The sequence below is a fragment of the Lampetra fluviatilis genome, chromosome 17 (assembly GCF_964198595.1).
Source record: "Lampetra fluviatilis chromosome 17, kcLamFluv1.1, whole genome shotgun sequence".
In the NCBI taxonomy this organism is placed as follows: domain Eukaryota; kingdom Metazoa; phylum Chordata; class Hyperoartia; order Petromyzontiformes; family Petromyzontidae; genus Lampetra; species Lampetra fluviatilis.
The window spans coordinates 10,315,742-10,340,106 of NC_136291.1; the positions used below are offsets into that span (position 1 = coordinate 10,315,742).

A 24,365-nucleotide genomic window follows, 5' to 3' on the forward strand; every position below is an offset into this window, starting at 1 on the left:
GCCACGGCGGATAACGTGTTGTCATTACGTGCAGCCTGGTTACTGGACGTAGTACCAGCCCTAGCCGGGGCTTGGGTGAGCGCTGGTCAGCGCAGAGGCACCACGTACAGTGTGCGGTGCGGGCTCCCAGTGAGGGAGCGAGAGGGAGCGTCAGCCAGCCAGGGTTACGTTGGGGCATGATACGTTGGTTGACCTACCGACACGTGACCGGATGATATTGGAGGGGGGCCACCGGTGGACGGGGGCCGCTGGGTGGTCACGTGGTATAGAGGAGCTCTCGGGAGCCTTCAGGAAACAGCTCGAGAGATCTAGAAGGTGGGCGGGGCGAGGGGCGGAGCCAGCCCCAGCCCGGGCCGATATAGCGGGGGCCCCGTGTGGGGCTCTGTGTTCTTCATGTTGTTGGTGAGTGAAGATCCACGTCGGGTTGAAGAAGCCTCTAGCCACGCGGGATAGCGGGACCGTGTCTAGTTCTGCCGTAGCGTGGTTAGATGGGCGTTCAACACCCGAGTGTGGGTCACGTTATGTTGTGTTGAGGTGATGTAATAAATAGTGTTGCTTCCAAGACAACGTCTGCGACTCAGTTGGACTCACTACACAAGTGAATGCTGGGAGAGTTCTGAACTTAACTGTTTTTGTCTCATGACGTCCAAAGCACAAAAGTTATGTTTAAATGTGAGAAGAAGAGAAGACTCGCAAATTATCACCTGCACGGCGCCAACAATGAGCCATACAGACGAAGCGACTCCAAAACGCAGGATGCGGCTCCATGAGGCCTCATCAGCATTCGGGGCTGGCAGCAGCGTAACTTTCAACTCCCGTAGACCCAGGTTCTCAAAGCCTACGACCTGCAAAATTAACAAAGCCACCCCCAATAATCATCATCACCATTATAAGTAGCTGATACCATCATCATCACAGTCACAATCACCATTGTCAACACAACTACCATTACAACATCGCTATTACCACTAGAACCACCACAACATTAATACTGCCATCGTCATCACCATATTAATCATCGTCGTCATCATCATCATCACCACCACCACTACATCACCATCATTGCCACCACTACAACCATCACCATCCCTCTACAACTGCTCAAACGAACACCCATGATAAGGCTGCACCGCTTAGTGGAAGGTCAACAGCACCCGTGACACAGTGAGACCGTTTCTCTGCTTGGTACGAACAACAAAGTCACCTTGAGGAAGAGTAGCACCGCAAAGAGCTGGAGCATGGGGCTTAGCTTGCGCACCGTCTGCAGCTCGTTCCACTCGTTGGCCACGAAGAACGTGCGCCAAACGCTGACTCCACGTGCAGAGGCGGCCTCTGCCCCTGCAGCGAGATTCGCTCGTTATGTAACGGCCGAGTGACGCTGCAGCTTGAGCGCTCGACAATTTGAATCGGAAGGTCACGAGTTCAGATGATGGTAAAGTGCAGAGTCAAGCCTATTATCATCATCATCATCATCCCCCCAGGATCGGTGAAACTGGCACCACTTTTTGCGGGGCAGTCAAGAGGAGGATTGTTTCAGTGAGAAATTTGGTCCCATCAGAGGACTGAGGAATTTTCACAATTGGCTCAGGACCACCAATGGGAATGAGCGCTGCGCTATTGTTTGTTTAGCAAAGACACTTTGATTTAACGTAACACACAGCAAAGGATGAACAGAGTATTTTTAACATATTTTGTGCATTCGGGGTTCGTTAAACTATGTAATACTCTCATAAAATAACCATATTCTTCAAAAACATATTATCAGTCTAAACTATATTTCTCAATTAAGGCAGTTGGCTAAAAGTGTGAAAGAATGTCACACTCTTTGGTAGCTGGGTGGCTCAGAATGGTTATCGTTATATGACTGACCAAGCACCATTTAAATTCGAGGTTTCAGCCAACCATGATTAAACTGGCTTCTCAAGTGTATTCTAAATTTCAAGTGTAGCCAGTTTATGGTCTCAACCTGGTCACAAATGGATGTATATTAATACAAATCATGGGAAATATGATTTTATACCTAATATTTCAAATTCAAGCCCTGACTGAGGGTGACATATTTTGATTTTAGTGTCATATAATGAGCACTATTTTCAGGGCTTAAAAGAGTGAAGTCTATTATTGAATGAAAGAGACCTAGTAAAGAGATTTCCAAAACAGTTCCGTGAAATCTTGCTGGGCCATTCCCCCACGTGATGTGACGTTACGAAGTTTACTGCGAGTTCCGGATAAACATTCCTTTGTCTTGTGACACAATGCCATACACAACTGAAACATTATTGGGGATTTCATAAAAAAATCCTGTTTGTATCTTGAATGTCAATTATTACTTGTGTATGAGCACTGTGGCAGCTGTAATAGTAAACATATAAATAAATAAAAATACATTCTCTAATGACCTTAAACATGTGTTTTCGTTGAAGGACAAATGAGTTTTGATGTTGCGGCAATGGTACACCCACACAGATGTGCAGGGTTTAATTTTAAATTCCGCAGCATCCAGCGTTATTGGGTTAACCTGGTACTTGCAATTAACATGCTAAATTGATTGAGTGATGGGTTCCAATGAAAATTCTCATTATATTTATTGGCCACGTGCTGGGCACCAGGCTATATATATATTAAACACCAACACTTGCCCATTTATGCACCCAATTGCAACGTTTGAATGTATGCCTCAGGTATTAAAGTAAAATTTACAAGGATTTCTTGAAGCTCTTGGTACATGCATTAAGGAAGTTTTCACATGCCAGAGACGAGCATTATAATACGAAGTATATGCATAAGTCAACCACTGATGACTTCCTATAAGGTGGCACTAAGTTTATGGACCCTGTAGTAACGAGAAGCTGCGTCAATCTCTGAACAGGATCTGAACTCGCACGTTTCCAATCAAGGGTCAAGGAACATAACCATGTTCCACTGTGCACATTAAAGAGCCTGCGATGTTACTTGTAAGAGTTGGGATATTTGTGAGCTAATATGAAGCACAAAATTCCTAATTTTAAATTTTGACATCTTCTGCCATACAAGCCTGTGACTCCCTCTACCCATGTGGTGAACACATCTCCCCCCGCCTCTCCCTTTTAATTTATCTTACACATCCCTCCCCCCACATTATAATAAAAACTAATGTTCTACCCACGTGACTTTTCTATGTAAATAAGGCAATAGATTCTCTTCTCCCCTTCCCCAGGGTTGACTGTCCCCCCCCTTTTAACAAACTGAACGTGTCGGGTACATCGGCCTGGCAAATGCTCTCGTACGGTTGTTTTCTGTCACCCAGCACTTTGCTACGGGCCTACATTCTTGTGTACGACAAAACCTAATAAAAGATTATGAATAAAACAATTCAGACATGTTAAAATTGTAATATAGAAAAAACTGCTCTGAGATAATTACTGCTTCCCAGGTCTCTGATGAATAATGTAAAACATTCCAATCGGGCTTCCACTCGATTAAACAAAATACATTGAGAGACAGTTACAAAGAACAACTCAGAAGGTACCTTACCCTGTCTGGCCTTGCCTTTCGGCCGCTCCCAATCAAAGAAGAAAATGTCAATGGAGACCTGTGTAGCTATGAGGTGTAGAAATTGCACTGCCTGCACACACACACAGCAATAACAGCAGCGATGACAATGACCATGCCATCACTATGGAAACTGTGCCGGGCTAGGTGCACATTGGGGCCAAACCTAGCAGCATATGGCAAGTTTGTTGGAAATATTCCAGAGTCCAGAAAAAAAGGAATTCATTCTAGAGAACAACATGGAGGTTGGTCTGAGCACTGGTTGAGCTGCCACTGCAGAGGACCTGGGTTCGAATCCAGGCAGCTGCTCACGGTTAAACTGGGTTCTCAAGTGTAGCCAGTTGTGGTTACAAATACAAAAAAAACCTCATAAATATCACTTTGTCATGCAACACTCTGTGGCAGAGTGTATTGAAAAGTGTACCATCTTCATTTTACAGGATATGCCGGTCATTTGAAGGATTGTTCATAAGTCTGACGAAAAATATTGTTTGTGGGCCATTCTATGACACGTGCTGCGTACAGCTCTGTCGGGTTTCCAAAATGTATTCTTCAACTCATGACATAATGCCAATGGCACAGTTGGAATTCATTTAGAAAAACACGGTCAATTGGATGAAGGTGAAGCTAATGTATTATCACTAAATTGTAATATACTAGACATCAGCATTCCAGGTATCAGTTATACTGAGTATCGCTAAAGAAAGACTCCATCATGGCCATCACCTGTATTACCCACCTATATGTGACTGTAGCTATCGCTATCGGCCATGGTGGATGAAGACCTCCCCAAGCCTAATGGGACTGTACTTCACCACGCCAATCATTCAGAATCATATGACCTCAGCTACTTCGCAATTAGTCAGACACAGTTAGCAGACTATTGTAAAAGATGGTATATACAAGAGTACGAATTGGGAGTAATTACTAGTAATTAGGAGTAATGCATTGGTGGTTGCCCCAAGGCCACTGCCATAACAATTAGGATTTTTCACTAACCATCGAAATGACAGCGTCAATGTTGTACATCGTTACATCACAGCGACAGCACTTCCAGAATGGTTATGTGGGCATCGTAACACCAAGGGGCATCGCTTGTCCTAGTGTCACAGCCACAGAATGCAAATGCCTGCCGAGAGACACTGCGCAGCCCTAGTACACAGGTGAATGTGCGATTGACGGACGCTTGCCGTGCCTTGAGAGCGAACGCGCAGGACAGGTAGATGATGAAGTTCCTCTCTTCGCTCGGCGTGGGCAAAATCACGGCCACGGTTTGTTGGCTCTGTTTGGGGGGGGGGGGGAATCGCAGTTTAAGGCCATCGTGTGCTGCATTGCCACTCAAAAGCAGCAGCAGCAGCAGCAGAGCAGTGTCATATTATCATATACTAATAATAATAAAGCACTACCATGTAACATGTACAGCCCTATTGTCAATCCACTGCTGAATGAGGGTCTCCCGAGGCCACTTGGTCGTGGGGGTTATTTGACCAAATTTAACGACACTGGTCGATGTGGGAGCATACAAGTACAGTAAAACAAAAAGATGTCTGCACTGCCAACCTCATGGCCCATCAAGCCCTATGACAACCTGTTTTGGCATGGTGGTCACCCATCCAAGCACTCCCAAGCTCAACTATGCTTCGCTTCTGAGATCTGATGGGATTGGGTGCATTCAATCACCATCATTATCACGACCCCTATCACCATCACCACCACCTACAATATCACTATTATCACCACCTACACCACTATCAATGTCACAAAACTTTCATTATCACCACAACCATAACAATAACTTCCTACACCACAATCATTATCACATCACCACCACTAGCAGTGTTGTCACTATCACCACCATTATCACAAACACCTACCACCATTAGCATCAACAGTTTTCACGCCACTACCTCTTTGATCGCCATCACTTACATCATTTGTTGTGCTGTGTCAAGGCTATGTAACATTCCCGGTCCACTATCAGTGCTGAAAAACACTTTGAGTAGAATGTCAGCCTGTCTTCTTGCTCAAATAAGCAATGACGTCAGTTCAACTCCACCGGTGGCTCTAAGCCAATCAGCAGGAAGGGCCAAATTTACCCACAGGCCAACAACTGTTATCTTTCCTACAAAGAAGTACGAATTGTATTGACAAACGACAGACGATGGGCTAAGTTGACCGTCGGACAAGGATTTGAAACCTACAAACCTTCCAATTGAAAACTGAGCACTCTAATGACAGCACCACAAAAGAAGAAGCATTCGAAATCGCTCACTTGCCATTGCCAGATATAACTCAAGTGTCGCTCACATGCCCTGGGAAAACACAAACTTAAATTATGTCATAGTAGATATAAAAACAAAAAAGGAGGCAAAAGAAGTGGACTTGCCTTTGTGGACTGAGGGAAGTTAAAGTGCAAGAGCAGAGAGGAAACAACGACACCGTTAAGAACTTGGCAGGAGATGATGCACTTAGGAAGGCACAGTAAACATGTAGGAACGTTAAGGTGTAAGTGTTCGTGATGGACAATGCATGACCTCTCTGAGGGCATCGCTCCCGCTAGCATTGTCCTAGACCCAGCGCTGGTGTTCATTTCAGTTTTGCGCAGTAAGATACGACCGGTGTGCCAAGTGAATATCAATTACCACCAACCATCATTTATATTTGTCCAGTTATTCTCCAGCTCTCTCATTACAGCAATAATTGTCATCCTTCATTGCTCCTTAGATGTAAAATGGTCTGGGCTAAAAGGTGATGCTCATCTTGCACTTGTTGAGAAAAATTATTCCATCTTTAGGAATACAGCAGAGTATCGGCATTTGCTAAGGACAGCACTTTGGAAGCAAGACACCCAACTGCAGGGCAAAAAAGTTCCAGCAGTAGGCAGTCCAGCAAGTAGGTTGTTAACTGCTGTATACGTGCACAAAGTTTGATGCCAACCCGTCCGATGTGTCAGTTTTCTCCAGGTGCTCAGTCATTCACATACGGGAATATGCAAACATTGTACAAACATGCCAAGCAAACAACTTCCGTTTTTATCCCCCTATTTCATTTTCAAGAGAACAATTTTGTGGAAAGCCACCACTGGTTATCAACTTAGTGATTATTCATCCAGTGACAATTCGATCAATTGTCACAATTCTGGAACAAATTATTTTTCATTTCGGTTCATGCATAATTTGTAGTGGCTATGGAATTTTGTGAACCGATTACATGAAGCATATACAAATGAACAATAATCCATTCATACATCAAATATTTCGTGAATTATATTGTGATTGTATGAATGAATTTATGTCAATGATTCAGTACATTATTACATACCTTGCCCTAGCTATATCTTAGCATCTACATGGGCCAGTTATGTACATATGTGGCCTTGGCAATATCATAGCATATACATGGGGCAACTATGTGCATATGTAGCCTTGGTTATATATGTCGATGCTCTGTGTACCCAGCCATGCATAACGTGGTGTAAAGACATCGCATTGTTATTTCTGGATGATTTCTAAGCACTCAGGAGCTCTCACCTTGAAGATGATGAGCCAGTAGAGACCAGTGCCGAACGTGACGATGAAGAAAACATTGGAGAGCGCGCCCGCCAGGATCAAGAAAAACTTCACGAGTGACTGCAATGTACAACAACATACACCATCAACGTAACAAGAACTGATTTTTGAGTTTAGTTTGTTGTCCGTCCCCCGCACCTCCAATTAGCACGGTTGGCTACGAACGATGTGAAAGAAGTTCAACATGCATGCAACACTGTACGTTCCTATTGTCGCTCTCTACACAACTGGTAAGCAGCGCAATGTAGCCAGTATCTATTACAGTTTAGATGGATATTTTTAAATAAGTAGGATCCCTAGATTATCTATTAAATATTGATAACAATTGACATTTAAACGAATGGCCTATGGGCCTCTCAAAATCAAGTCAGATTAAAGTGTTTCCCTGATCAAGCAGGCAATGCGGTTGCACCCATATGTGACAGCAGCCCATTAACAAATGGAAGTCCACATTCCCATGAGAAGCAGCTATCTGAATGGGCTTTACATATACTTCCAAATGTATACGTGGCCACATTTAGACCATGTTCAGCTTTATCTGGCTTCCTATTCTATATATGGCCGCAAACTAATACTAACTCCGCTTTAAGGGCCCTAACATTGTTTGGGAATGATTTTGGTTTAAATCCACACTGGAGTGGCAATGGAGTTGGTTCACTGTACCAACGTTGGACCCGAACGCCTGCATATTTGGAGTTTGTATGTTCTGCCCATGGTCCTCCGGTTTTTCCCTCCACATTTAGAAAAATGCGTTTAGAGTATTTGACAGCAATAAATGTCCACATAATAAGCCACTTGGTTGAGCTATCATTTGTGGCCAGGTCGCTTCTGAAAAAGAGCTATATAGCTCAGTGGGCCTTGCCTGGTAAAATAAAAAAAATTGTTAAGTTTATTATCCTATTACCAGAGCAACCAAGCTACCCCCTAAGCCTTCCACTCCCTCTGCAGGGTCAGACACTCACGCTGAATTCCACCATCTGCAGGCCGGCCCGACGGCGCCACCCAGTAGTCTGCATCATAGCGTAGAAGACAGCCAGGCTGCCCAACACTCCCAGCGCAATCTGTCTCATGAACAAACACGCACAGAGATGTTGATCCCCGTAAGATTGATATGCCTTCGGGGTGGAGAAAGTGCTGTTAATGAACAAGGCACGCATTAAACACATGCACCAGGTACTAATTGGGTTGGTTTCAGATACCACTTGGCACCAATATGCAAGGCAAGGATCAAGTCAGGATATCCAAATCGGAGCAGTGTGCCATTGAAAACACACACACATACCACAAGGATGCATACAAAAGTAAATGCACATACACACACACACCACACATAAATTAACATGCACGCACACACACTCGGACACAACACGAACGCACATCACTGGGTGATATTGATCAGAGGTCATTGTAGGCAAATATGACACTACACCTTGTCATAACTTCCTTACTTTTGCCGAATCCCAAATATCTCGCACATTGAATACCCCAACTCTAAAGTCTACTCTTATAGTCCAATCATCATTACCATCTGGCTTTCGATCTTGTCCCTGGCCACATATTCAGTAACCTGTCCTCTTCCATTCTGTACATTTGCCTCACTGTTTGCAACCTCCTCGTCCTAATTACATGATTTCCTGCCACATTCTATTCTAAAATTGTTTTCTTTACTCACGTCTGTCTGGAGCTTTGCATCTGCTTGATTTGTCTTGTAAATGACAGAAAATGACACCTTTGGGAAACAGAAAAAAAAACATTCAAGTATTTGTAAGGTCAAAATATTACAGTATATGAATTATTGACAAACACATGCATTGTAAAACGTACAATTCACAGTTCATATCATCACTTATCATATTCCAATGTTGCGTCAATTGGATTTGTACCAAAAAGAAAATAACTGTGCTTCTGGAAACCTTCAATCAGCCGAGGATCACGACTCGTCAAGAAACAGCTTCAGAACATGGCGTACATAACTATTGCTGAAGTCACTTCATATCGATATCTTTCGCTCAAAACCTGATGGTGCTACATATCAGATACACGTATTACACTTTATAGCTGCACAAGGCCAAATCAGCAGAAAATCTAAATTACCTATTGTTTTTTTTGTGCGGTTATTGGTGACTGGACTGAAACCATTAATGTCACTCCACTAGAAAGCTCAAGTGACAGAAACCAATATTCGACCTTAGAATCTCACTGGAGATGGCTTATTGCTATGAAAAACTGTCACTCATTCACACTGTTACAATATAAACAAAAGCGAGTGTATACCGGCTTTTGATGCCCAGATAAGCATTCATTACTATGCAATGTAGGGAGTCTAAAAGGAAGATAGAATAACATTGCATTAAGTGCTAGTAAATTAGGTGGTAAATTGTTGAAAAAATTAAAAAGAATAAAAATACCTTTAAACTGTCATTTGAAGTCTTACTGACGCTAGTGTACTCCACTGTGATGAGGGGAGGGTAGATTGTTCCATTGGCACTGTTGGTCGGCATCGTGATTCTAGCAGAAACACACAAAAAGCCCACAATGATCCACCGGTAAACATCCCACATTCTTATGACAGTGGTGGTCTGTCTCTCCACAAGACAAACACTGTCTGTACATGAAGCTTAAGAAGAAAGCCACAATCTGAACACTAACCCATGGGATGAACACCAACTCGTTGCCTCAACACACTCACACACTAACCCTGCGGCCTCAACACACAATTATCCACAGCCAAAATATGAACCAAACAAGGATTCCATTATTCCTCTTACTAAATATCTTCCATATGCAAGGTGCACGGTGATGGCTGGACATATTAATCCAATTGAGATAGGCACGCTGGGGGGATTTCAAACTCCTCGTGTCTATTTGCAGCTAAGGATGAATTATAGAGAGTTTCAGGAACGTATCTGTAATGTTTTATTTTTAGGAATGGATTTGAACTCGCACACTGCTCCAATCCAAGTGCCCTTTTGCAGGTCGGGTAGCAATTCCTCTGTCGCGTTTTCGCCACGCACTGCCGCGGGTGTCTTCAGGAGTTGAAGGCATCCACAGTAGTGTGTGGTGAAAGCGCGGGAGAAGAAATGCTCAACACACGGCTCCACCTGGGAAAAACACGTGGCTTATAAGCGGCTGCAAAAGCATTCGTGGTCAAATTAAATTAGCGCACTGCTGTGGATGGATGCTGATTTGGTAATGGGTGATGCGCTGCATATTCCTTTTAGAAATAGGCACGTTGGGCGTGTAAACTCACGAGATGGTGATGGAACTGGCGTAGTTTATGGCGTTTGAATTAGTCCAAGCGTCCACCAGAAAAAATCGCCGCATCAGCCTCCACTGAGTTTGATCGCTTTCTGCAAGTTACATATACAAATGCAAAGACAACACTTTCCCTTTCAGCCTTCCACTCTGTAAAGGGGGGTGTTGGAAGTGAGCACTTACGAAGACTGGTAAGGCACATGGGGTGGCAATGTGGTCAGAATGTCGTATGGCTGATAAAGCACCAAGGTGCTGGTGTCACCAAAACCATGACTGGCCACCTTTTTCTCACCATTTCCAACGTTTACAACCTGCATCAGCTATGCATTTTAAAGCTGAGTTTAAAAAAAAAGAGAAGTATTAAGCTTCGACTTAAACATGGGAGAAATTCAGCAAGTGTGAACCGGGGGGGGCAGATCTCAGAGAGTGTGTTGAGTACAAATGAAAGAACAGCTTCCAATTGAGTGGTCAACCGTAGGGGTTGGCAAGAGACTTTAATTGCTGGAACAGGGGGCAGTAAAATATAATGTGGTCACAGAATCAGCCATGAAGGATATTGTGGCTTATCCAGGAGTGAACAGTCATTGGAGGGATCAGAAGTTTGGAGTGGTGTATTAGTCTCATTCAAAGATGTGGGAGTCTCGTGAATTGAACATTACGTTTGTTTGGAGTTGCGCTCCCTATTTGCAGGTTGGCATTGAGGACTGGCAGCGCATACATATATTCCTTCCCGTCCTGTGTGAACTGCACGTAGGGATCGTAAAAAATTGGCTCCGGGAAGAGTTCCTGTAGAGTTGTCCTCGACAGAGTGCACTGGCAGATGGGTATAAAACACACACAATCGGACACATACAAAGTGAGTATAGCATATACACACTAACACAGAGGACGCATGAAGACCTGAGGAGACACGTTACTCACAGACTGTGCGTAGGCCGTGCCGAAGGTGTACGCCGCATCCAGGCGGGTTAGGGTGCCGGGGCACAGCTGTTTGTGTGTGAAGACCAGACCAGAAAACACATGTCAGACACTTGGGGAAACAACACACATTATTGTCCATATACTGAACACTGTTAATTATGCAGACAGACTGACGCGACTTCAAACTATCTTAGCCATATTCTTGGTTCTTTCGGTAAAGTCACGTAGATAGAAAACTAAATTCAAAATTAAAACCCATTCAAGGTAAATTCAAATTGTGATCATATGAGCACGAGGCAGTGTTTAATTTCTGAATTAGAGGTGGAACTTCCTAATTTCCATCATGTGGGCCCATCTCTCCAGAAGATGACCACTTTTTAACGCACACAAAGTTACATTGCATTGGCCCTGGAGGGACAAAAGGCTCGCCAGATCCTTGGAGGAGATTTCACCTCTTGACCTTTACATCTCTGAGTCCAGCCAGCTGGATAAATCCAGCATACCGATTAGTAGTGCATAAATGACGATGGCCAGAGATTGTACCTAAGCAACAGAGGCTGTAGCACAGCATGTACCGCATTTTCCCGCATATAGCCCGTATACGCATATAACCCGCAGACGCATATACCCCACAAAAATAGCGTTTTGTGTAAAAACAAATTTCAGATATCCCGCACCTCCATATACCCCGCATGCATTCGTATCTTTAACGTCGTTACCGCAGCTTAATTCCATCATATTAATACAAAGTTTACATTTGTAATACATTCCACTATCAATTGTTAATATTAAAATCATAACGTGCACAAAGAAAACAAACTAACCGGAAACGAGTGAATTTAAAACAGTAAATAAGTAACGAAAGTAAACATCCAATAAATAAGTAGCACATAACTGGTAGATAAGTACAGTTTTCGCACTGGTAGATTGCGCACTGCGCAGATAATAGCGGCACTACGGTAACGCTGTCGCCTCGCCCCCCACCTCTCTCCCCCCAGCTGCCCCACCCCCCAACCCCCCACCTCTCTCTCCCCCCACCTCTCTCCCCCCAGCTCTCCCGTCGCCGGTAAACAAAGTGCGCGCACTTCAAACATTGTCGTTTAATTGTACAAATAATTAATTTAAAACGTGATAATGTGCAATTTTAGTGTGAGTGGTTTAGTCAGCAGTGCTTTAGTCAAAGGAAAGTGTTGCATAGTGGATAGTCCTACCATGAAAAAATGTAAACGAGTTATGACGTCACACGTGTAAAATATTTTTGGGATAGCCCGCACCTCCATATACCCCGCAGGGTCTTGTTTTGTTTGTAAAAAGTGGTATACGCCGTGGGTTATATGCGGGAAAAAACGGTAAACCACCGTGGGAAGAGTTAAACCTATCCATTCGCTGTAGTGCAGTGCTTTCACCACCATGCCATTACAAGCCATATAGCCACCGAGTAACAATGGATAGTTTAAAGCAACACCAAGTCAATGGTTCACCTTCTCACCTGCAGAAGGCCGCCAACAGCCAGTTTGTATCCCAAGAATTTCCCACGAATGTCATACATACCCAACATCAGCTGCAGTTTGCTCTCCTGGCACAGACAGAAAAAAGGAATTAAGTCTCTAGGTTGTAAGGCGCTATATAAACACAAATGGAACACAGCATGAGCCACTACTTATTGATTCCTTATAATGGTAGGAACCTCCTGGTTACACCAGCCCACAGGGGATTATTATTTCCGTCCATCCTGCATCCAAAAATGGGAGGGGTGGGGCTGGGTGGAGAGGGGAGGGTGGGGAGGGGCTGGGTGGGGAGGGTGGGGTGGGGAGGGGAGGGTGGGGAGGAGCTGGGTGGGGGGTGGAAGGGGTGGGGCTGGGTGGGGAGGGGCTGGTCACCCCGTGGTGCCCTTATAAAACTCAACGTTTAACCTACTCACGCCGGCTTGTGCCCGCCCTCACAGTCGGCCATATTTGCTGAATAAACCACGCCGCCGTTGACCCTGGCCATTGACCGAGCAACCCAACGTTCCTACCAGCTCCCTCCGCAGGAATGTGTTTAAGTGGCAAAGGTCAATATTCTTCAGGGTGCTGTCGACAATATTTAGTGTATGCACACAGTAAGACACCACAAGCACGTGAATAATCACAATAAAACTACTAGGATTCAGTATAAATACCAACATCTATAACAGCCAGCCAATAACTAATGCAAGTTATTAAAGATTCTAAGAGCAAGTGGAGACACATCACAAACTATCGTGCACGGTCCTCTTGTTTAATGCTGTTATTTTTAAAAGTTATATCACTATGCCAATATTGTTATTATATTTGTATTAAGTATTCCTCGAACATGAGATGAGTAATTCAATGGGATCTCGCCTGGTTTAATAAAAGATCTCACAGCAAAATATGTCAAAGTGTCTCCGCCCCTGCTCAAACTAGTATGGGATAGTACTCAGCCGTAAATGGCAGCTTGGCGGAGGAAATTCTAAAATCACGTGGCAGGGGCCAAAATATTCACAAGACAAATATTGTTAACTTCCCACAAAGGTAAAACAAGGTAAAGGTGCAGCCCTGCAATTGCTTGGCCTACTCTTCCACACCGACCAGATCTCTTAGAAAAGGTGGGAGTCCCCACACTTTACCCATTACACGTGACCTTCCGATCAACTAATACTGCTGGGTGGACAAAGGGAAGGGGGATGTAATGAACTTGTGACCCCTGGATTGAGTGTGCTATTTTACCAAGGCAGCATGCGTGACTTCCCAAAAGGTGCTACTCAATGTATCTACCCCAAGGGGTAGATGAGGAGCTGAGTCAATCCCCTATGGGGATTTGAACTCACAACCTCTTTGATCGTTGAGTCGAGCGCTCGAACAGCAGCAGCACCCAACATCCTTAATACGCACACATCCGCTGACATTCAATGTGCTCTAGCGATGCGACTCACGAACCCCTGATCCCCGCAGAGAGAAGACCACGGGAAAATCGGTGGATGTGAGCACGGTGGCTGCGAAATCACTCGGGTAGTAAATCCACGGGCGGTTCGCAATCCTGTGACAATAGGAGGGGTCCGATCCACAATCAAAGACAGAAAACATCCGAGCCATAATTTTCCGATAGTGCACGTGCGTCCATCTATGCATGTGAAGAGTCACACGCGTGCCCGCCTGTGTTAAAGCAAAACCACAAGTATTTACGGACTTAAAAAGATTGACAACATTTTATTTACCTTGATGGCTAAATGCCATTAAAGTATTGGCAACATTTGGATTTAATTGATGAACTGTAAGCCTATTAAAAAAACTGCATAATTTTACATTGAGAAAACGGCAATTCTTTTCATCACTTGTATTGCTTTGCCATTTATTGTTGCATCCATCGAATCACGTCCACGCATTTCACACCGTCCATCTTTTTCTGTATCACATTGACATACTTAGCCATACTCTTTGGTTCTTTCGGTAAAGTCACGTATGTAGAAATAAAATAAATCACGACGTTTCGATCGCAACACAAGCGACCGCCATCATGCGGAACCGATACAGCAGGACAACTGCTGATTTAGGAGAAAGATCTGCTAACAACAAGAGCTTATAAAGGGTTTTGGTGGGCTCAATCCCAGGGGTAAGTGGGCGGAGCATGAGAAAATTAGCATGTCAATGGTACAGGATGCTGCAGCGTTGGCTGCCGTGCTGTGAGACAGGGGGAGGCAAGGAGAGAGGGAGGGGGGAGTGGGGCACAGGTAATAGATGGAAGGTAGAGAGAAGCTGGGTTAGTGATGCTAATGTGAGAAAATACTTAGCCATACCACTTTTTATTATGAAAGCCAATGGAGGTTGGATGGCAAAGCACTGTTACTGGTCTGGGTAATGAGCTGTGAAAAATCAGCTCAGGGTGTTGGGCTTGTCCTGTTGTACAAACATGTACAATAAGTAAGATAAAATTATCTCTAGTGATAGTTATTATTTTTATTATTTAAAAAATATATATTATTTGATCGATCTACGTGGCTTTACCGAAAGACCCAAGAATACAAATTATCTCCCTTGTTCAAGCGAGCATGTGACAGTGGTGAAAGACGCCACAATCATCCGGCAGGAACCAGTCGATCCATGGAGCAAGCCAATGTTGACTTCCCAAAAAGTGCTACTGATTTCATCTATCACGGGAGGAGATGAAGAGCTGCACTGACATCCCTTGATGGCGAGTTAACTCACACCCTTGTGATTGTGAGTTATGCACTCTAATCACAGCACCATGCCACCGGTCATGTATCACGTACAAAGCCAGTAAAAAAAGAACACAAAATCATTACATTTCAGCACCTATTCAAGCACAACAGCACCAAACACGTGAAGGCGGAAGAGCTTCAGCCCATACTTCTTGTTCTCACCAGGTTTGGGTCCCAGTGACGAAAAAATTATAGCAATCCGTATTCAAGTCCCCAAAGTTCATGAACATAACACACATGTTGCCCAGTGCTTGGCAGGCAGTCCGGTTTTGGTGTTGCTGCACAAAAATTACAGTGTTATACAAAGCAACACGCCAATGGCAAGGGCACTTGTGCTTTAAAAACTTTTAGAAGCCGTGCCATTCATGCTGCTGCTGCTGCTATGAGCGAACCTTTGAATTCGATGTGGCTGAGTGGTTCAGCTCGAAGCAAACACTGCTGAAATACTGGGGATTGAACCCAGGAATCACCAGCCACCCACCATTATACAATATAATAATTAAGCGCCATTATCAATGTTAATAACACAATACATCATGCTTCCTTGCCATATTTGTCTCTTCACATATTAAAAAGATGCATTTATTTATTGTGATTGATATTATCAGCAACAATGCCTAATTGTTATTCTCTGTTATGTATTATAAAGTTTCGTATCAAACTAGGACCCATATCTTACCCGAAAGGGTTCTTTCCCTAAAACGATCAGGTAACTCACCAGAATTGGTTCAAGCAAGCTTGACTGTTGATGAAACGATTGTAAAAACCAGTCCAGATGCACTCCTTATGAATTGTGTAATAATTCAAGAGATTTTCAAGCAAGTGTATTCTAAGCATGTAACCATTTACACCTTCCCCCAGTGAATCAATGAACTGTGAAAATTCAGGGCCATCAATCAATTCAATAATTATTTCGCTCCTTTACTCTCTCATTTGTATTGTCGTGTGTTCGTATATTCATATAATTTACATTCATCGTGAATCGTAAATTATTACAAACAAAATTAAATTCACATATTTTTTCACAAATCTAGTGAATTACGTTTTTGAAATAGTAGTGGAAATTCCACATTCCCACAATGGGAATTAGTCTTTCCATCGGTTGACCGCTGTTACCTTCCAACAAAGTCCTGCTCATTTTATCGAGCACTGCGGGATTATAGGGCTGGCTTGACCCCTGACCGGGAATTAAATTGGCAACCTTCTGACTGCGAGTTAAATGCTCGAACTGCAACCCTATCTGGCACAATGACAGCGAAAATATGTTCAACAATGTTCAATTTCATTCCATCTCGGGATTGCCTCACTCTGCAATGAAACATCAGATGACGTTTAACGGTGGTGTACTCACCTCGCAGGCAACCTTTGCAGCATCATAATTGTCTGTAAACCATTGTGAGGATATCTGAAAAGGGGAAAACAAAGTTTTAATTGAACGACGCAGCATTACATCAACTAATTACAATTAACATTTGACACACTCAACAGGACAAATATATACAACTGTGTATAGAAGCAGCACGTGAACTGTTTGGTATACATAATGCACTTTTACAACCCTTTTGTTAATTCACTGCAGGATGAGGGCCTCACCATGCCATGCAGGTCATGGCAGTTATTTGACTATACTTCATCACACTGATCAGTGCAGGAGGATCGTAGAAATAATGCATTTTCTGCACTGCCCTCTGTTGTATCCCACAACCGATATTACCCATCATGCAGTTTGTTCCCATCCAAGCCCCATCGAGGCTCAACCATGCTTAGCTTAGGGTGATAGTTTCACTCTAGTCTGCTATCTTGATTACAGGCATTTAGCTCAACTCTATTTTTCTAGACCATCCTTCAAGTGACACGTTTTTGTGTTGACATAATTGTCGCACCTGAAACCACAAGTTATTTTATCAAGATGAAAAATGTGGCAGTTTTTTTTTACCAGTTTCATAACTTTAGCATGACTTTTAATACCCTTGTTAAAGGAATAAAAAAATCGTGATCGTGATGAATGTGTGAACCATTTTGTGAGTTTTTTCATGTGAAATTACACAAATTAGACTGTCTTATGGCTTCAATTCCCTTCCCCCCCACTTACAATTAGCATGGTTGACTAAGTATGATGCAAAATAAGTTCAACATACATACATGCAATGGAACTGCAACACCAAATGTCTTGTACAGCAAATACATTTTCTTTGTTAAACGAAAAAGCAACCCAAACACAAATCTGGCTGTAGCCTGATGATGCTAGTTGTAATTACTGGCGAAACGTCGTACTCAAGTTGGTGTGCTGTACTAGTGTAGTGGGTCAATAACCAGAGGAGAACTTCCGTGAGGCAACGCAATATTTATTTAACTGCTCTGACTGCAGAGTTCCTAACACAAAGGGGTAATGGCCCCTTTCACCCGATACCTGGGGAGGTATGGCCTCCGGGCTATACTGTCGCCTAACGCTGGGACCACTCTAATTCTTAGCCCTCCGGCTAGGGGCCCTAGGGGAGGCTACGCTGACCCGACCGTGCCAAGATCTCTGGGTCTTGGCCACTGGCCTCACTCAGCTCCGGCCCTTAGAAGGACAGCGGAGTTTGGGGTACAGGGCCCTATCTTCAGCTCCGTCCTCGGTCTTCGGCTTGGAGATGACCGAGCCGGACCCTTCAGAGGTCCGGCTTATATACAGGTCCGTGGCTTGCTATGTGACCAAAGCATTGATCATAATAGACGATTAACACTGATTGGCTCTTGCCCAGATAATTTTTTATTGTATTTTGTTTTCACTGTGCATAGTGCTTCTCAATAATTCACTAAACCTAGACTTTTGCGTTTAAAGACACGTAAGGAAATACATAAGTCGTATTCTTACCTGAATATTTGTGCGAGACGTTTTCGAATCCAGACATAGTCCTCCTTTGACATTAACACACGTGCAGTTGTTGCTTGTCGCATTAAAAAATGTGTCTCCGCACCGTATACACCTGCGTGCGTGCAGGAGGGGGCAGAGTTCAGGTTGCATTTTTCAATAACAAAGTGAGCATCGTGGGATTTGAAGATAGGTGGTGAGACTGGGATGGTGAGCTGTATGCGTATTAAGGCATTGCTTACATGTTACCCTGCGAGTTTGGGACTGTGTCATTCAGGCAAGAAATGCAGCGTGCCTCAGTGAGTTGACTTCCATTCTGTTCTCGCTCCACTGATCAATAAAAGGAAAGCACAAAACGCTTATCACACGGATTGTGGCATTCAAACTTAAGTTTCACCGTTCAAATGAGCATGGAGAGGTGGTCATCTTTGATTATTTCCAGAGTCAATAATGAGAGATTTCACATTCTGCTGGCTAGTACCAGTATATAGCATGACAACCACTGCAGTTGTGAGTGTGATAGTATTTGTTTGTGGAAGAAATAATAATGTAAAGTCAGTGTCTCTATTCAAATGTGCTTTATGGCGGATATTACGCATTCTCATGACGGGAACCAGTCTCTCCATTTGACAACCACTGTTGGTCTCCCATACAGGGGTATTCATGTTATAAGCCTCAACGGGAAAGAGCTGACACATGACCAGAACTTTCAACTTTCTGAATGAGTCGACAGCTCTAACCGCAGCGCCACATGGACAGATGATGACCATGTAGAATGCATTTTAACAGATCGCACAACGCAGTGATTTTACTTGATTGTTTTTTAGGGGGTTTACACTTGTTACTCAAACAACTTAATGACTATATTAGAAAAAAGTGTATTGGCTGGATGCCTTGGTGGATTCCTGTCTGACTGGGTTCTGCAAGCCTGTGCAGTGATGACGTCACAACGCAAAGGCACATATGCGTGATGACGTCGCCCATATCCCACAGCATTGAGCTGGATTTGTGCCTGCTGACGTTACGACTCCTTCCCATCCACCCTCCATCCCGGCTGTCGTGCACAATTGTGATAGAGAAGAGAGAGAAGGAGAGGGTGCGGGAGGGAGATAGAGGGAGCTGGGGAAGAGAGAGGGAGGTGAGGCAGGGTGGGAGATACAGGAGGGAGGTGAGGGAGGAGTAGAGGAGAAAGAGTGCGGCGAGGGAGGGAGACCGATGAAGGTGGAGAGGGAGGGTGACAGAGGAGGGAGGTGAGGGAGCTAGAGGAGGAAGTGATGGAGAGGGAGAGAAATAATGCGAGGAGAGACTGAAAGGGCATCAAACGGAGAGGAAAGAGAGAGACAGCAAAGTGGAAAGAGGGTGAGGGAAAGCGACCACAGTGGCAGGGCAGATTTGGGAGAGGCAGGAGAGACTGAGATGGGAAAGGGAGACATGAGAATAAGGAGAGTGAGCGTGAGAGTTAAGAGAGAGAAACAAAGAGAGAGATAGGGTGGGGGAGAAGTGGGTGATATGCAGTGTAGGGAGAGGGAGAAATATAGAGTGGGAGGTAGAAGAGGGGACAGAGGAATAGAGACATAGAAACAGAAACAAAGCGTACATTTGAGATAAAATTGGATATGTGGAAGAGAGAATTCAAAAGAAAGGGGCCGTCCATAAATGACGTCATGCACCTAGTGGGAGGGGGGGTCAGACATTTGTGACGATGTGTGGGTTGAAAAATATGACGTCACATCAAAATGCACAACTTTAAATAAATATAGACAACACGTTCTACTTGAATAAATAGACTTTTTAAGAAATGTTTTCTCCTACAACATCAGAGTGCAGCGGCACATTAAATACGCATTACAATGACAATAGTTTAAAGCGATTTCAAGCATGTTTTTTTTTTTTGGGGGGGGGGGGGAGGCAGAGCTTTGTGACGTCATATTTGAGGGAGGGTCTGACTTTTTGTGACGTCGTGTGACGAGGGGGGGGGGTCAAAAATCGTCCAAAATCGCGTGACGTCATTTATGGACGGCCCCAAAGTCGGGGAGATGAATCTCTATCAGTAAAAGTGTTGCTGGCTATGCTGTTGCTGTTGCTGGCTAGCTGGCTGAGATGGATGGATAGACTGTCCCTTCCAGAGAATGAACAGGTTGCTCGTACAGTCATATCCCGATTTAAGCCCTCTCGCTTTACGTACTTTCGCTATAACACACTTAACTTATTCATACCCAATCCAGATTTACGTAGTGTGATACCTCTCCTTAATGTACTCGCGATTTACGAACTTTAACATGAGGACCCACATCGTTTAGGTTGCACGGCGACATTAATATACACTTACTTTTCACACTAACAGGTGCACACAATGGATGCGCAAGACGGAACTGAGCATCCTCTGTTTAGGTTCTGTACCATGTCATGATGCACCATCCCATCTCTTTGCTTCGATTTAAGTACTTTCTATGTATGTTCTGGTTTTCAGGAATTAATCGTGGGTGTAAACCGGGATATGTCTGTATAACTAAATATCGTTGAAAACTACAACGCTAAGCCAATTATCTGAAAGGCAACATATACAACTCAAAGTAAAAGCATGGAATTAAATAGGGAGAAAAAAGATCGTTTACCTAGAATAGCTTGATCCTTACACTTCCAGGTATAATCAGTTATATTCAGAAAAGCATCTGGACATGCAATGCACATCCTGCCATCTTGGCTCACAGTTTTCTGCACGACAATGATGGGAAGAGGATATCCATTATGTTTTACATGATTGTTGTCAGACAATTCACCACATCATGTAATTTCAGTACAAAGTCAAAGTATCTTCCTGCTTAAATGAACATTGGAGAGGCACTTATCCTTGCTGGTAGCTCTGGGCCTTTAGCATAAATTCAAGATTCGCATGAGAATGGACAACTTTTTTGTAAACGACCAACTAATGAATGATCACAAAACATTAGAATAGGTTTTCCCCTTTTTTCCGGCAACAAAAAAGGTGTTAAGACGTTAAAACACCAAACTGAAACCTTTTACAAAGAATAATGTCTGCATTAACCACAATACTTGTGATCAGAATGCAAACAGTATTGTGGTTAATGCAGACATGATTCCTTGAAAAAGGTTTCAGTTTGCTGTTTAAACATCTTAACATCTGTTTTTGTTGCCAGAAAAAAGGGGAAAACCTATTCTCATATTTTGGTACTGGCAAAGGAGGTCCCATGAAGATCACAAAACAGTTTATATTTTATTGACCTCAGTGATGATGAGGTGAGTGAACTAGTAACAGGGACTTGAACTCAAAACTGCCATTTTACCTGTCACTCACTAAATATACTCTGTAATTACAACTATTAGAGGTCGGCTGAATTGAGTTAAACACAATGGACTGTGGGTAATAAAAAAACATACTTTTTGAATAATGCATAAATAAACATACCAGGGCTTGTTTCACAACAATACATATAATTAAGTTTACCAGCTGTAAACCTTCAACTTCCCATGTTTCCAGCAGCATTTGTGGCAGGCAAGAGCTGCCCATGACATAAATATTGCATTGAGTGGGCTCCGTAGTGATGAGACTCAGAAAATCAAGACTAGTATCGTGTCTGTTGCTTAAACAGTTGCTTAAACAGCTGCTGGAAACCAATGGTCCAGAAGGACGACAGATCGACAAACGCAAATTGTATTCTTTGCTATGTGTCTTGTTACTGAAACAAACCCATGCCTGTGTGTTCACATCTTTTTTTGTACAGTCATTGCTTACTGGGTTGATACCATCATAAGATCTTGATGTTTTTTATCACAGGTAGACGAGTCCATTTCAAGTGAGGGTTTAAGCAGTGTTAGCCAGATCAGACTTCCACTCAACTAGCCACCTGGACATTTCAATCCTTAAACAATTAAAAACGCAACATTCATAAATAGCACTGCCTTAATAGGAAAAGTATATAATAGGCAACGGTTCCGGTGACGGCCCTTCTTCATAGAACATTAAGAAAACATAAATCAAAGCATGTAATGTATGCGCTATTAATTAAGGCAGTGTTATTGACCAATGTGGTGAGGTTTTTTGTCAATTGCCCTTGTGCACTACTGCCAACGCAGTAATATGGCCACCAAATGTTCATTAACTTGGTTAAGTCATAGTGCTTTGGCTCTGACATTTTACAGATTTAAGTGAAAATTGTTCAAAAGTTGAAAGCTGTAGTCTAGTATGAGTCTAAAGTTAGTGTATACAATTATTCATTTCACTGCACTTGGTTTAAAAAAATATTAATTGGCAGTAACAATGTTACACAACAGTGATGTGGTCAGTACACTCTTAGAAAGAACTACAGTATTTAAGAAACAAATTACGTCTTATTGTGCGTGTTTAGAGTTTAACTGTGGTGGAGTGAAGTGTGGTCAGATTCTACTCACATTTGTTTCACACGCTTCACACGTGATGGGTCCACCTTTGTCATTTGTCAACCTAAAGCGAGGCTTGCACATGCACGAATAACCTGCCATCAAACACAGAGATCATTCACATGAGATAGTTTTCAATTATCAGCCAAGACACTCACTTATAATAGCTATTAGTAAGTAAATATCAATGCATTTTTCAACTGGTTTATAAACACCGTCAGTTAATGACCTAAACATTTTAGATTTAAAGTTTTCGTGACTGCAAGAATCCATACTCTTTGGTTCTTTCGGTAGAGTCACGTAGGTGAAACAAATACAAAAATGAGAATAAACATAATAAAATAAAAATAAATAAATCACGACGTTTCGATTGCAACACAAGCAATCATCATCAGGTGTGACAACCACAGCACGATTTTTTTTTACTAAAGTGGGAGAGATGCCGGAGTTAAGAAGGTTTGGCCACATGGCCAACCAGCATTGAACCAATTCTTCAACCACATAAATTCTATACACCCATCCATCAAGTTCACCATGGAAGTGGAGAATGATGGTAAGCTACCATTCCTGGATGTTTGTTTGAGAAGAGGCCTGATGGACACTGATTCCTATCTGAAACCTGAATCCCACCACCATCCGACACAGAAGAATTCCCTCATCAAAACCCTGTACCATAGGGCCCACTGCATTTCTGACCAACACCACCTAACCAGTGAACTGGAACACGGACACCAGGCCCTTAAGATGAATGGATACTCGGACCGTATTATCCGCAAAGCTGTCTCTCCAACCATGGAGAAACAAACCCCTGAGACGCCAATCAAAACCATCACGTTACCATACATAGCAGGCGTTACCAAAAATATTGCCAAAATCTTAAACAAACACAAGATCCAGGTCCGATTCAGTACAGTACACAAAATCCGTGATCTAATCCCATCTGTGAAGGATGTCATTCTTGACTTGCAATACCCTGGAGTCTACAAACTAAGTTGCATCTGTGGTGATTGTTACATTGGGGAAACGAAACGTCATGTCTCTGACCGGATCCGTGAGCATAAGTCAGATCTGAAACATGGCAGAATTAATTCCTCCGCCGTTGCTGATCATTGCTATAACGCTGTGGGCTCTCATGATATTGTTTTCTCCGAAACCACGGTACTCTGCAAGCCGTCTTGCTACCATCAGAGATTTGTTTATGAAGCCATCCAGATATATAAACATAACTTCAACTGAGAAGACGGATACAAATTGAGCAATCATTGGAAAGATGTTATTAACCAAATAAAATTTAACAGTTCATAGTTGTTCCATCTTATCTACCGGGTTAATAGAATATTTTACCGAATTAATTACATCCTCGGCGTTCAGCAGTGCAGCTATTTGTTTTGAGCTCCAGCAACTGTCTTGACAGCAATATATTGTCTTTCTTCTTGGTTCTTTCGGTAAAGTCACGTAGAAGGGAAATAATAAAATAATAAAAATAAAACATAATAAAATACAATTCTCACGACGTTTCGGCCACAACGCAAGCAGCCGTCCTCAGGTGAAGAACAGGGCTGTCGGAAAGACAGCGTCCGAAACCGAATGACGCTCCTCCAGCCACGTGGCTGATGGC

General features: G+C 43.2%; 1 protein-coding gene across 2 annotated transcripts in view; it reads right to left on the minus strand.

Moving 5' to 3' along the window:
* TMEM67 (transmembrane protein 67) overlaps positions 1 to 24,365 on the minus strand; it is a 34,762-nt gene that overhangs the window by 7,832 nt on the left and 2,565 nt on the right. Inside the window, exons 2-20 of one of the 2 annotated variants that reach the window (XM_078864168.1) lie at positions 22,760 to 22,842; positions 20,965 to 21,064; positions 18,592 to 18,679; positions 18,353 to 18,464; positions 16,847 to 16,900; positions 15,658 to 15,773; positions 14,216 to 14,315; positions 12,766 to 12,852; positions 11,277 to 11,342; positions 11,015 to 11,168; positions 10,351 to 10,450; positions 9,509 to 9,608; positions 8,773 to 8,829; positions 8,063 to 8,161; positions 7,062 to 7,160; positions 4,727 to 4,813; positions 3,514 to 3,604; positions 1,205 to 1,338; positions 705 to 845 (exon numbers count right to left, since the gene is read on the minus strand). In XM_078864168.1, the coding sequence (XP_078720294.1) occupies positions 705 to 845; positions 1,205 to 1,338; positions 3,514 to 3,604; positions 4,727 to 4,813; positions 7,062 to 7,160; positions 8,063 to 8,161; positions 8,773 to 8,829; positions 9,509 to 9,608; positions 10,351 to 10,450; positions 11,015 to 11,168; positions 11,277 to 11,342; positions 12,766 to 12,852; positions 14,216 to 14,315; positions 15,658 to 15,773; positions 16,847 to 16,900; positions 18,353 to 18,464; positions 18,592 to 18,679; positions 20,965 to 21,064; positions 22,760 to 22,842 (1,868 nt within the window). The remainder of the gene's footprint in view (positions 1 to 704; positions 846 to 1,204; positions 1,339 to 3,513; positions 3,605 to 4,726; positions 4,814 to 7,061; positions 7,161 to 8,062; positions 8,162 to 8,772; positions 8,830 to 9,508; positions 9,609 to 10,350; positions 10,451 to 11,014; positions 11,169 to 11,276; positions 11,343 to 12,765; positions 12,853 to 14,215; positions 14,316 to 15,657; positions 15,774 to 16,846; positions 16,901 to 18,352; positions 18,465 to 18,591; positions 18,680 to 20,964; positions 21,065 to 22,759; positions 22,843 to 24,365) is intronic. The other variant, XM_078864169.1, reaches the window with a different exon arrangement.